General features: G+C 38.0%; 1 protein-coding gene across 1 annotated transcript in view; it reads left to right on the forward strand.

Moving 5' to 3' along the window:
• Positions 1–14,082, forward strand: part of LOC124605475 (intraflagellar transport protein 172 homolog) — a 320,057-nt gene that overhangs the window by 16,290 nt on the left and 289,685 nt on the right. Inside the window, exon 2 of the mRNA XM_047137189.1 lies at positions 2,297–2,379. Coding sequence (XP_046993145.1) covers positions 2,341–2,379 — 39 coding nt within the window. The 5' untranslated portion in view covers positions 2,297–2,340. The remainder of the gene's footprint in view (positions 1–2,296; positions 2,380–14,082) is intronic.

A 14,082-nucleotide genomic window follows, 5' to 3' on the forward strand; every position in this document is an offset into this window, starting at 1 on the left:
TCCAAAGTGCTACCAACAGTTCAGGTAACACAGTGATTGTGCGTAGGCAGTTACCTAGGATGGGGTACAATTGTCGAGCAGCTCCTTGTAAGCCACACATTTGATTTTGATTTGATTTGATTTGATTTATTATTGGTCCTACAGATCATACAATTTGTAGAGCAAAGCACATCATGATATAGGACAAGTCAATTCGAAAAATTATGTCAAGATGGTATATGATGAGAGATGACAGTAGTGGCACATAACTCACTTAGCAGAATACATATAGGATATATAGACAAAATATAAAAAAGGCGGTGTGTGATGAGAGATGACAGTGGGGCATACTGCACATAGCAGAATACATATAAGAGATACAGACAGAATATGAGTAACAAACAATAATTAAATTATCTTACTAAGGAGAAATATGTACAAGTGAATATACAGCTTATTACAAGTAATTAAAATATTGTGGTACATAGTTCACATAGTAGAGGACATATATGAGATACAGACAGAATATAGATAAGAGAGAATAATTAAAGTATCTTACTAAGTAGAAACATCTATAACTGAATAAACAGCTTATTGCAAGTAATTAAAATTTTATTTCAAGAAATTCATGTATGGAATAGAAACGGTGATTTAGTAGCAATTCCTTTAATTCTCATTATTTTTGGGTTTTTGCTTGTTTTTATGTCTGTTGGGAGATGGTTGTATATTTTAATGCCCATACATTTAACCCCATTCACATATAATTTTGTGTTGTGGGCTATAATTTGTAACTGTGTTTTGTTTCTGGTGTCGTGTGTGGCGGTCTGCATTGCTGTTGAGGGCGTCCAAGTGCTGTACTGTAAAACAAGCTAGTTCCAATATATAGAGGCATGGCAGTGGCATGAGTTTTAGCTGTTGAAATAGTGGTTTACAGTGTTCAGTTCTTTTTTTACATTTCATTATTCTTACTACTTGTTTTTGTAACTTGAAAATTGTGAGAGAATCAGAGCTCTTTCCCCAGAAGATTAGGCCATAGCTCAAGACTGACTCAAACAGGGCATGGTACACCAGCTTCAAGGTATCTACACTGGCTGTGTCTTTTAATGATCGTAATAGATAGCAGGTTTTACTAAGCTTTTGTGACAATGCCTCAATATGTGGTTTCCAATTTAGTGTGTTACTGATGGTAAGTCCAAGAAAATGTCTTTAGTCAACGCTAAGTGATGCTTCATGTGGTGTGTGGTGCCACTGGACAGTGGATGACTGGAAACGAGGGATTCTGAGTGATGAATCACTCTATACCCTCTGACTATCTGATGGAAGGGCTTGGGTCTGACGAATGACTGGAGAATGTTGCTTGTCACAATGTGTAGTGACGACAGTGAAATACGGAGGAGATGGTGGTTACAGTATGGAGGTGTCTTTCACAGCTAGGCTGAGTTCCCTTTGTAGTACTTAAGTAAACACTAAATGCAAAAGGATATAAACACATTTTACGCTATTTTGTACTGCCTGCAATAGTAGAACAGTTCGGAGACATTTACTATTTGTATCAGAATGACAATGTACCCTGTCATAAAGCAGCATCTGCGAAGCAATGATTTGTGGACAATAACACTCCTGAAATGGACTGGTCTGCCAAGAGCCTCAAATTGATTCCAATGGAACATGTTCGGAATGAGTCAGGATGCTGATATTGCTTCAGACTCCAGATCTTCTCTCGTTTCAGCTCTTGAGGAAGAATTGGTTCCCATTCACTCTATAAACATTCAGCCACCTCATTGAAAGTGTCCATAGCAGAGCTGAATCTGTCATAAAAGTAAAGGTTGGACACACTCTCTATTAATGTCCACTAGTATGTGTCCAGATACTTTTGATAAGATAGTGTATACCTAGTTAAAAAAATTTACAATATGGTCTCTGATTTTCCCGTAAGGCAGCATGAGTAGTGTGTATAAACTCTCTGTGCATCCTTTGTTAAAGTCGAAGAAATGAAAGGACTTTAAGTAGTTGTGGAAGAAGTTATACTTTGTGTGTATTTCATGTTCTGGCAAAGCTGTGTAATCTCCTCTCACCTTATACAATTTCAGAATTTGTAGAGTAAATTTTTCAGTAGTAGATTGAAATTCTTTTGTAAAATGGAGTCAAAATTAGCTTATGGTTGCAGTAAGACAAGACAAAGGAAATGAAGTGCTGAATGTAAAATGAACTGATTGGTCACTTAATTTTAATGGGTAATATTTCCTCAGAATATATATATTTTTTAAATATCCTGTTTTGAGTGATCAAGAGGTGACTTCAAGCATTTGTCTTACAGATGTAGAGATTTTACTGGAAACTGTCAAGCTTATTTGAGGAATAATGCAGCTGAAGCACTTACAAACAGTAACAGAGGCAGAGGTAAGTCAGAATTTTTAGTTTATTTTCTGTATCATTATGTTTTTCAGTAAAAGGCCTTTTTTGAAGGAGTTAAAAAGAAGTGGAAGAGTCCAAAATCAGGTTATTTGATGAATTATTCAATGACTTGGACATGATGCGTATGAAGAGTTCAGTTGGAAAGTGCTTATATTATACAACCACCGAAGTGTTGGGCTTATTACAGATTGGCATTTGTAATACCGTGTTGCACTGTGTGGTACAAATTGTAAATTTAAGGTAGAGTACATTATTGTAATGTTTACACACAACAGATGACATCATAATTAGCATTATCAGTGATAGCAAATTGAAATGCTTTATTATTACAATATTTTGACTGTGTGGGTGAATATGAGAGAGACTGGGGAAGTGTGAGTGCAGTATGAAATAAGATTGTCTTTCACACTTTTTAATATGGAACACATTTTAGCCCCATTCATTTCTTCTTATTTTAGTAAGTTCACTGATAACCTCATTGTTGAGTGTTCATAAACTGCGCACAACACACACACACACACACACACACACACACCAGAACCAACAACACCATCGCTTTTAATATTGTCTCACTGATGAAGTATACTGTAATCTACAGCAGTAAATACACAAATTTTAAACATTAATACAACTTAAATCTCTTGATCCTTGTGCCCAGAAAAAATTGTAGTCAACAAGAAAATAAGCAAAGTAGAATACTTGAAGTACCAGAATTTCAGGTTCCTTCACAGGTTGCAGTCAGTGACACTTGATCTAGGCCACAATGGCACAGTTTTACAGAGGAAATGTTTCCACATTGTTATTGTCTGCAGTCGAGCAGTGCTGGCAGAGTCAAAGCCCTGTGGCAGTACAGCAGAGAAAGACAACAAATTTAGTGGAATCTGGATGGAGCAGAGTGATGTTGTACTGTGTGCTGTGGCAGTGGTGGTGAGAAGAAAATGGCTCAGTATAGGCTTCTGCCTGCTTTGCAATCGGTTATATTGTCATCTTGTGTGTGGTGGTGGGGGTACAGTTTCTGCTTTATAACTTCCTCTGCCATAAGAGGAAGAGAACTTACTTGATCATCCCTGGCTTGATTTTTAATAACAGAGAAAGTGAATTATCAGATTAATTCTGTCAGTGAGTGCAGAAGTTGATTAAGTGGCAACTATATGCTTTACATCCAAATTAGCAGGTGGTCTTGCTGTTAGTGTCTAATGACTTAACTGCTTCCTCAACTTGCAAATGGGGACAATAGAAAAAAAGGGAGCAAAACACACCTCTATAATCAAATAATCACACCTAACTATTTGTTGCTTTGACTGCAGTTGTTTTATTTCTGCTTAGTGGAAAGAACACAAGTCAGCTACTACCTCACACTTCTACACCATGGGTTATTTAGTAACTGAGAAGAATACTTAACCATTATACACATTCCATTAGACATCAATACTGAGTACAGATTAAGGATGGAAGAATAAGTACATAAGATGACGAACTGAATCAAATATTAGAAAACTTATTCACTAGCCACAGGGATAAGTGATCTCTTCAGATCTTTGCCTAAAGCTCTCACTGGAAGAAGCACAAGGGAAAGGGAATTGTTAACTGGCTGTGATATTACATCATGAAGATTCCATCGGTGGGGGTTGGTGAATCAGAAACCATTCTGATTTAATGTGTATAATCACTGTTAGATACTCATTTTGGAAGACCAATAATGTGCTTACATGAAATCACATCTACAGGCTGGAACTGAACTGACATGAGCTGAAATGAAATGTGCTAACGGAGCTAATATGAGCCAAATGAGCTAAAATAAGAGGGAATCAAGCGAGATATGACCTTTGATTACCAGAAGGAGTGACCTACCAGTCATCCTCTTCACTGCATCTTGAAGCCAACATGACTGCTTGTTTCTTTCTATAGGGACATCAGAAGTTAGTATGTTTTCTAAAATTGGCAGATAAAAAAAATAAAAAAATAGATTGGGCAGACATGGAGGCATATTTGTTAGGAGGCCTTGTGGTAACATTTTAACGACAATGGTAATTTCATGCATGTTCAGATGTGCCCAAAGGAGTAATGCCTTGAATACTTGAAAGTGGGTTGACAACTACCGAAACCCATAAGATAGTTCTTCAATTCTTCAATGGCATACTAATATGACTTGCTGAATTTTAATCCTTTCAGTTGCCACAAAGTTAGTGTATCAATAACGTGAATTATTAATTGATGACTAAGGAAAAGATAGAGTGCTACTCACCATAAAGATGACACACTGAGTTGCAGACAGGCACAACGAAAAGACGAAAAGACACTTACACATTAGCTTCCGGCCAAAGCCTTCTCCAGAAAAGGAAACACACACACACACACACACACACACACACACACACACACACAAATTCATTCAGACAAGCAAGCACACTTCACACACACACACATGACCACCATCTCCAGCAGATTGGACTGGAATGCTGCTGTCACATAGAACAGAGGCAGCAGTCTGGAGGAGGCAGGGAAGGAGAAGGGATAGCAGGGTATGAGTGAAGTGAGAGAAGAATGCTGTCTGGTGGAGCAAACCAATACAAAAAACTGTGAAATGATTGCAGCAAGCTAGTATATGAGATGGCTGCTTTCATAGGTGACCTGGCTTCTGTAGGAGTAGGATAAGCCTGTGACATGATGGGAACAGGAAATGCTGGGTGGGTGTATTGGGCAGGTCTTGCACCTTGGTCTTCCACAGGGATGCGGTCCCTGTGGCAAAGTGTTGGAATTTGGAGTGGCATAGGGATGGACTAGGTTGTTGTAGAGGTTGGGTGAATGATGGAACATCACTTTAGGAGGGATGGCAAGGATTTTGGGAAGGATATCCCTCATTTCTGTGCATGATGTTTGGTAATCAAGGCCATGACAAAGGATGTGATGAAGGGGCATTCTTTTGTAGGCTGTGGTTCTTGGGTTGGTAGGAGGAATATATGTTTATGGGGAAATGACATGGGAGATCTGTTTGTGGTCTAGGTCTGGGGGATGTTGCCTGTCTGAAGGGCTGAGTGAGACCGTCAGCATACTGGGCAAGGGAGTTCCTGTCACTGCAGGTATGCCATCCCCAGATGGCTGGGCTGTGTATGAGGGATTTTTTGGTGTGGAAGGGATGACAGCTGTTGAAATGCTGGTACTGCTGGTGTTTGGTGGGTTTAACGTGAACAGAGGTGTGGATAGAGCCATCAGAGAGGAGTAGGTCAATGTCCAGGATGGCAGCATGCTGTGTTGAAGTGCACCAAGTGAAGCAAGTGAGAGAGGTGTTGAGATTGTGAAAGAATGAGGATAGGGTGTCTTGCCCCTGAATCCAGATCATGAAGGTATCATAATTGAACCTGAACCAAACGAGGGGTTTGGCGTTTTGGAGGCTAGGAAAGTCTCCTCTAGATGGTCTGTAAACAGGTTGGCACAGAAGGGTGCCATGCAGATACTAATGTGTGTCTTTTCATTGTGCTTGTCTGTAACTCAACATGTTGCCTTTATGGTGAGTAACAATCTGTCTTTTCATTAATTATTGATACTTGAACCTGGAATTTACATTCAATGAATTATTAGTTAAACAGTTAATCACAATTATTTAATTGGATAGATAAAAAATCTACTCACCAAACGGCGGTGGAACACACACATAAAAGACTGTTGTGATTGGCAAGCTTTCGGAGCCAGTGGCTCCTTCTTTGGGTAGAAGGGTTGAAGGTGAAGGAAGAAGGGTGAAGGAAAAGGTCTGGAGAGACTAACTGTAAGAGATGAGAAGGAAAGGGTGCAACCACTGCTGTACTCTGGAGTTTGATGACAGTGCCCAGAAGGCAACAAGGTGCCCATATCTATGAACAAGCCTTCTAGTTCTCTGAAGTTAAGCTAGTTGACACCCATACCCCAAATGAGGACTGGAACTTTCCTCTGAAGTACACCGGGCTTGTGGTGATGGTTAGTGTTTGTCCAGCTGTGGGAGGCAAAGTGCTATCTTTGATTGTCTACCATGAAGCAATTTACCCATCCCTTTTCTGTTGATGGGTGTGGTATGGTACATACTTAAAATGTTTGTCAATGCTGTCCACTCAGTTCTTCTCCTGAATGGTCTGGGCTGGGTATATCTTGAATGTCCATGTCAGATGGTCTCCTGTACCATTGGAAGAGTGATGAAATGGAATGCATGGAAGGTGCTATATGCCACTGAGGGTAGAGATATTTGAAAAGGTTTGGTACTGGAAGTAGAGTCCATCTTCTGAAATGATGACTTTAAGGAGGCCTTCGATTGCAAATACTTAAGCTAATTTCCAGGTGATGACTTCTGCTGAGGTGGAGCACATTGTACCATTTAGTAGAAGTTGAATAGGCATCCATAACTACCTTCTACATATGTCGCGGATATGGAACCCACAAACTCATTGTGGAGGTAGCCCCAGGGCCATTGTGATGGTGGGCAGATTGGAATTACTGACGTGGCGTTGGCTGTGATGTGGTACACACCTGGCTGTTTGCGACCATCTCAATGATGTTGTGATTTGTAAGATGCCAGTATACATCCTGGCATGTATTGTGGATAGTGGAGGCTTGCTAAGAAAGGTTAATAAAGCTGTGTATGAACTTATTTTATTAATTAAAATAACTGGCTTTCTTTACAACAGCTGACTTTTCACATGCAACAAAAGCAATACAAATAATAGTACTACTGCAAAGAAGACAAAGATAAACAGCTGTGCCCATATAAATAAACTCTATGCACTAGTGGTCAGAATGTGAGTATAAACAGAACAAGAACCACAAACACACACAAATGCAATTATGAAAAACCTTTCCAACACTCCCACTATTTAAGTGATTGCATTTAGCAATTAACAACATTGAGCTTTGAGCGCAAATATTCAGATTTTTCTTTGGTTAATGCTTTTGTCAACAAATCAGCAAGTTGTTCTCTGGTACACACACAAACAACTTCTATCTCTTTACACTGCACTTTTTCACATAAAAAATGATAGCGTACATCTATATGTTTGGTGTATTTTTGATGTTCAGGATTTTTTGACAACTTGATTGCACTCTGGTTGTCGATTTGTAATGTGGTTGGTCCTATACACTTGATTCCCAGACCACCTCGTAATTTTCTCAGCCAAATTACATTTTTAGCAGTAGTAGGAGCAGCTACATATTCGGATTCACTTGTACTTAGCAACAACGTTTTGGCTCTGAGAAGTCCAGGTCCAGGACCACCAGCCAAAAGAAAAACAAATGCTGTTGTTGACTTTTGCAATGTAAGATCATCTGTGTAGTCAGCATCAGAAAGACCAACCAGTTTCATTTTGCTCCCGCTTTTTGAGTACTCTATATTGTAATCTGGTTTCTCAACTAAGTACCTGTAAATTCCTTTCACTGCTTGCCAATATGATTGCATTTACCAATTAACAACATTAAACTTTGAATGCAAATATTCAAATTTTTCTTTGGTTAATGTTTTGGTCAACAAATCAGCAACTTGTTTCTTGGTATACACATAAACAACTTCTATCTCTTTACACTGCACATTTTCACGTATGGCTGTTCAAAAATCTGCTCACACTGTTCACTGCAAATGAAATATCTGGTCGAGAGATAACTGACAAAAACATAAGAGATCCAACCGCTTCATGATATGGTACTTTTTCACCACTGAACTCGTCATCATTAGGTAACAGACTCACATGGGGATAAGCAGGAACACTTAAACCTTTTGCTTCAGACATTCCAAATTTCTCAGTTATCCTCCTCGTATATTGGTGCTTACATATTAACATTTTATTTCCCACACAATCTCACTCAGTTTCGCCTCCAACAAAGCAATGACCTTAACCGACAGTGATTTGAAAGACTTCTTTTAGTGATGTGGCAGCTTTATGAATTGCTTCTATTGACTTTGATGTAGTAAAACTATCATCTAAAAATAATGCTAACAAGATAACATCACCACTGATTACACCACTGAATAAACATGGATCAGTGTCAGTTGCTTGAAAACTATAATGTGAAAGAAAGTCTGTAAATTTCTTGTTATAACACTGAGGAGCTTGCTTAGGTCCATACAGTGATTTCTGAAGTTTGCAAACTACAGGTTTCTCGGTTTTAACCACCACTCCCTCAGGTATATCCGTGTAAGCTTTTTCAAGAAGGCTCCCATACAGAAGTGGTGTGTGAACATCGAACTGTACCATTTCTAGATCATTATATTGTCACTAGGCATTGAAAACCTTGTAACTCAAATTGGTCAAATTTTACAGGAGAAACAAAAAACTAATTATAGAAATCACATGGAGACGTGATTAGTCAAATGTAGTGGTTTCTGCTACACAATATGGATCCGGCCATTGGTATATAAGACTTTATTATGCACTTCAAATTGTCTGCTGGTTTTTGGAGTTACGAGGTTTTCACAGTTATTTTTTTGGTAGTGAAGAGATAAGAGGCATGGTTTTAAAAAAATACATACTTAAACTGTGCATTATTTGTGTATTATGAAACATCTGTAAGGATACATTGTTACAGATATGAAGTGAAATGAATAATTTCACATTGATCAAAATATTGGAATCTGGATGTTAGTAAATTACAGTGTTTAAAAAACATAGAAACAATGTTGTTAGCTTTAATTAAACTTTTATTACACTAAACATTTGTGCAGTTTATTAATATTTATTATTGTTACTATTACTGCTACTATCACAATCACAGTCATAGGTGGCTGTAAACAAGTTTATTTTTGGCTGCATTTTTTTAGGCACGGACATGTTCTCTCATTACAAATGTGAGGCAGTTTGTCATAAAATGAATGCACATCTTTAGGAAGGACCTGCTTTAGTTGTTGCAAATGCGTAAACTTTTCTGCTCTGATCTTTAGTGGTGAACTGTAGAGAGTGGGCACTGTAAATGAGCTGGGTATGTTTGACATTCTTCTTGGAAGTGGTTCCCATGTATCACTGAATTTCAGTTTATATTCCATTTTTCCGGAGAGATCATACTTGAGACACCAGATATCAGTCACTGTTGGATCCCAAATTTTGGATCCTGTCAGAATAGATAAATACAACGAGAGTTTATCATAGGACTTGAAAAACGTGTGGTCCAAATAATTGACAACATAAGGTCTAGGACTTTGTCTTGCGGTAGTACAAACTTCTACATAGCCATCAGGAGTATAAATGTGTCTGTTTTTTAACTTCCTTTCTGTGGTGGAGTGCATAGAATCACACACCATTTGAGTGTGACATTTCTTCAGAAATTTTGCACTATTGTAATGCCTTTCTGATTGGTGAGATGAGCCAGTGCATTACTCATGATGGAGTTTTGATTCTGTTGCGTGCATCCGTCGCTATAGAAAGTAGCTTCTGAATCATTTTGGACGTATGTTTCTATAAAATGCACGAGTATACTGGCAAATTTCGAAGCTGTTAGTCCACCTTCACTCTCGTGCCAAAGGTAACAATAACCATCTTTACTTTTTAAATCATAGATGGTAAAATTGTGGGCCTTTAGTTTGATTTTATAGTACAGTGCAGATGCTTTTAGTCTGGGAGAAAGCAGAAGTGCTTGAAGGTCCATAGTAAACACTCTAGCTGTTCCTAATTTAACACTGTTTTTTGCTTCCCTTGCCTGTTTTTCGGGCCATATGCAAGGAGTATTCATTGTCTGGGAGACTGCAGACTGCCTGTCTGGTGAGAACAACAAAGATTGCACCGGTCCTTTTTAGGCGAAAATAGGTTAAGATTATTTTCATCAAATACCTCACAGAACTGTTTGTAAGCAGCTGGGAATTGTTCTCTTTTCTTGCAAAATTCTATATATGCCATATGTAGTTCTGAGTAACTCTGCCAGTTAGGTTCCAAGTAGAGTTTTGTGGAAGAACGATGGCAGTAATGCGATTTCAGATTCGGCAACTCTGCAAAAAAATCTGATGCTGATTGTCGTCCACCGGAAACTTTCGTTGGTCTCTCCTGCACTTGAGGCCCTTCTGGAAGCGTTCTTCCTGGTGCAGTAGATGCCCATGTTCTGACACTCTATTCGCCTAAGCACAAAGTATCAGAAACATAGTCTTGCAGACAGTGTTTCTCTGTCCTTCTATTACAAAATTGTAATATAGTGTGTTAGAACGGTGAGATTTATTAGATTCTGAATTATTTCTGTGTCTTTTAACTGGAATGTAGTAGACATGGCGTCTAACAACAATTTTTCTTTCACCCCAAGACATATCCTGCCAGAAATGATTAAATATTAGCTGTCTCTGCTCTTCTGTAATATGCTTGCAATTCCTGTTCCTATTTAAGGAAGAATGTTTACAAGTACATCGTGGTTTCATTTCCCTCCTACTTCTGCTCATTGTTGGTCTCTTTTTGCCAAACTCATCCTTTTGCATTCTTAAATAATCCTGTCCCCTCATATGTTTTTCTTTCTGCAAACTTTGAAGTGATTGATTGCTTTTCCTTTTACGGCGCTGCTTAGTACTTTTTACTCCCACATCAACTTCGTCATCGCCATCTTCCGTGCTGTTGTTACTGCTATGGTCATTTTTGTTTTTATTTGGGTCATACACATCACTACTGCCACTGGAGATATCATCCTCACTGCTGTGTTCGAAAAGACTTTCAAACTCAGAAGAGGAATTCGCCTCTGTATTGGCTTCTTTTTCCGCATTATCTGTAGTGTAAACAATAATGTCATCAATAATATTTAAATAATTTTATCTCCTCAACTTTCAAACAAGGATCTTACTTGAAGTTACAACAATATAAACTACAGTTTACCTTCATTTTCTAGGTCTACTCTTTCTTTTGGTGCAGGACAAGGAGGAACCTGACTAGAATCTTCTTCCGGTGATTTTATACGATATGAACCGTTGTCGGCTTGAGTCACAAGGTGAAGAGTGAATTTACTCTTTTTATCCACAGCTGAAAACAAAGTAGTTATTGTAGAATGCATAGGATTCTGTTAAGTTCTAAAATTAAAACCTCGTATGTACTAAGTGCAATCTGCTTTACGTGCAATGAAAAACTCGTAAATCAATATTGTATTTAACGAGGTCATTATTAATTCTGTATATTCAAATACGATACATAAATACCTAAAAATACTAACATGTACTTGTAGCAATAAAGCAGTGTTGGGTCCGTCAGTCAAAAAGGTTACTAACACATCAAAACACATTTTAATCTCGGAGCATGTGTTCACCCTGCACACTAACAATGGCGATTACCGGAGATGTGAGGTTTACAGCACAGACTACATATCGTTGGAGATGTGAGTTTTTCATTATTGCCGTACAACTTGAAGAAGGAAGGTTTCAACAGGCTATGTGGCATAACTGTCTACATTTGGTAATGGAGTTAGGTGGATTTCGTTGTCAGATGGAGTTACGAGGTTTTCATTGCCTAGCAACAATATGTGATAATTGCCAAGAAAACTCTGAGTGATTGATATTGTATTTAATATTGACCTCTTAACACACAGCCACCAAAGAGAAAAATTGCTTAATATTATTCAAGAATATAACCTGTGCACTAAAATAAACTCCCCTGCACACGTAACAAAGACTAGTGCTACACTTATTGACCAGATCTTTGTAGACACTGACATGCACACCTCAGAAAACTTTAATACCGGCTACAGTGACCACAATGCACAGCTACTTGCCGTATGCGGAAGTGTTGATTTGTCTAGGAATGGAAGTGTTATCTACAAGAGAAAATTCAGCATGCAAAATATTGAGCACTTCAAACATATGCTAAGTACCCACTCGTGAAATAAAATCTACAACAGTTACAACACAGATGAAAAGCTGGATAATTGCATGGAAATTTACAGACATTGTTTCGAAATTGCATTTCCAAAAAAGAAAATAATTTGTAAAGGCCCCGGCAAACCCAAAACTTGGATTACATCAGGGATCAAAGTATCATGTAGAAGAAAAAGAGAACTTTTTGCACTATCAAAAACAGATTTGCATCCCTGAATTTGCTCACTACTTCAAAAAATACAAGTTAACTCTGAGTCGTGTAATAAGGGAAGCAAAATTAAGGGAAAATGACAAACCTATTATGGAATCATCAAACAAAGCTAAGACAATGTGGAATACGGTACAGAAACTTACTGGAAAGGTGGAAATATGCAAAAATATTGTATTGTCACAGGCGGCCAGCAAGAGCACTGATCCAAAATTAATTGCTAACCACTTCAATACTTACTACACCAATATTGCTTGTGAGTTAGTGAAGGAACAAATGGGGAAAACATCAAACAAAATATTACAGGAAATTTCTGGAAATAGTGTAACAAATACATCCATGTTCCTCCGACCAATAAGTAGGGAAGAACTGTTAAACAGCATAAGGTCATTAAAAACTAAATATTCAGCTGGAGTCGACGATGTGCCAGACTATATTATAAAAGTATCAGCTGAACAGATACTCCCATCACTGCTAGATGTATGCAATTCTTCACTATCAAGTGGTATTTTCCCACAACAGTTAAAAATTGCAAAAGTTGTACCTCTTTACAAAAAGGGCGATCAACAGCAGATGGTCAACTATAGGCCTGTGTCACTCCTATCAGGTTTTTCAAAAATCATTGAAAAACTAGTTCTGCTACAACTAACTGATTTCTTTAACAAAAAATATGATTTCAGGATGTCAGCATGGTTTCAGGCCTCAGTGCAGTACTGAAACAGCCACTTTTAGCCTCATAAATCGTATTTTAAATTCAGTGGATGATCACACAAATGTTTCGGGGATTTTCCTGGATTTAACAAAAGCATTTGATCTAATAGACCATGAAATTCTCCTAAGAAAGTTAGAGTGGTATGGTGTAAGAGGCCTGCCACACGAGTGGCTGAAATCCTACCTAGAAAATCGCTGTCAGATAACAGAGGTAAAACACAATGGAAAAAACGAACTCCAAGCTTATCAATCAAAACCTTCCACATTAACCCACGGTGTACCACAAGGCTCAATTTTAGGTCCCTTTCTCTTCTTAATTTTCATGAACGACTTCCCCCTACACGTTCAACACTCCGAACCAGTGCTATTTGCAGATGACACAAGCATATTAATTGAAGGTGAAAATGAAATGGCTCTAAGTTTAAATGCTAAAGTCACAAGTGAAAATGTCACAGAGTGGTTTATGAGGAATAAATTACTGATAAACCCTCAAAAAACAGTCGCCTTACACTTCCATACACAACAAAATAAAAACCCATTAAAACCAAACATGTCCATGGAAAACCAAAGAATTAACAGTGTCACTGAAACAAAATTTCTTGGCATCTACTTACAAGACAATCTTAAATGGAATTCCCACATCACTTCATTAAATTCTAAACTATTGAAAATGACTTATGCGATGAGGATTATATAGAACAACACAAGTCCTGAAACAGCTAGAGCGGTGTATTACGCTTGCATACACTCCCTATTGAGATATGGCATCATATTCTGGGGAAATTCTCCTCATAGCATAACCACATTCCGGAAACAAAAAATGATTGTGAGGATAATGAAAAATGCTAACAGCTGAAAATCATGCAAACAATTCTTTAAAGAACTGGGTATTCTACCCCTACCATGTATCTATATACTAGAAGTTGTAATGTTCCTTAAAAAGAGCATGCTAAAAAATGGAAATGTATTTATTCAAAATAAATCTGTA

This window comes from Schistocerca americana, chromosome 3 (genome assembly GCF_021461395.2).
Source record: "Schistocerca americana isolate TAMUIC-IGC-003095 chromosome 3, iqSchAmer2.1, whole genome shotgun sequence".
NCBI classification, from domain to species: domain Eukaryota; kingdom Metazoa; phylum Arthropoda; class Insecta; order Orthoptera; family Acrididae; genus Schistocerca; species Schistocerca americana.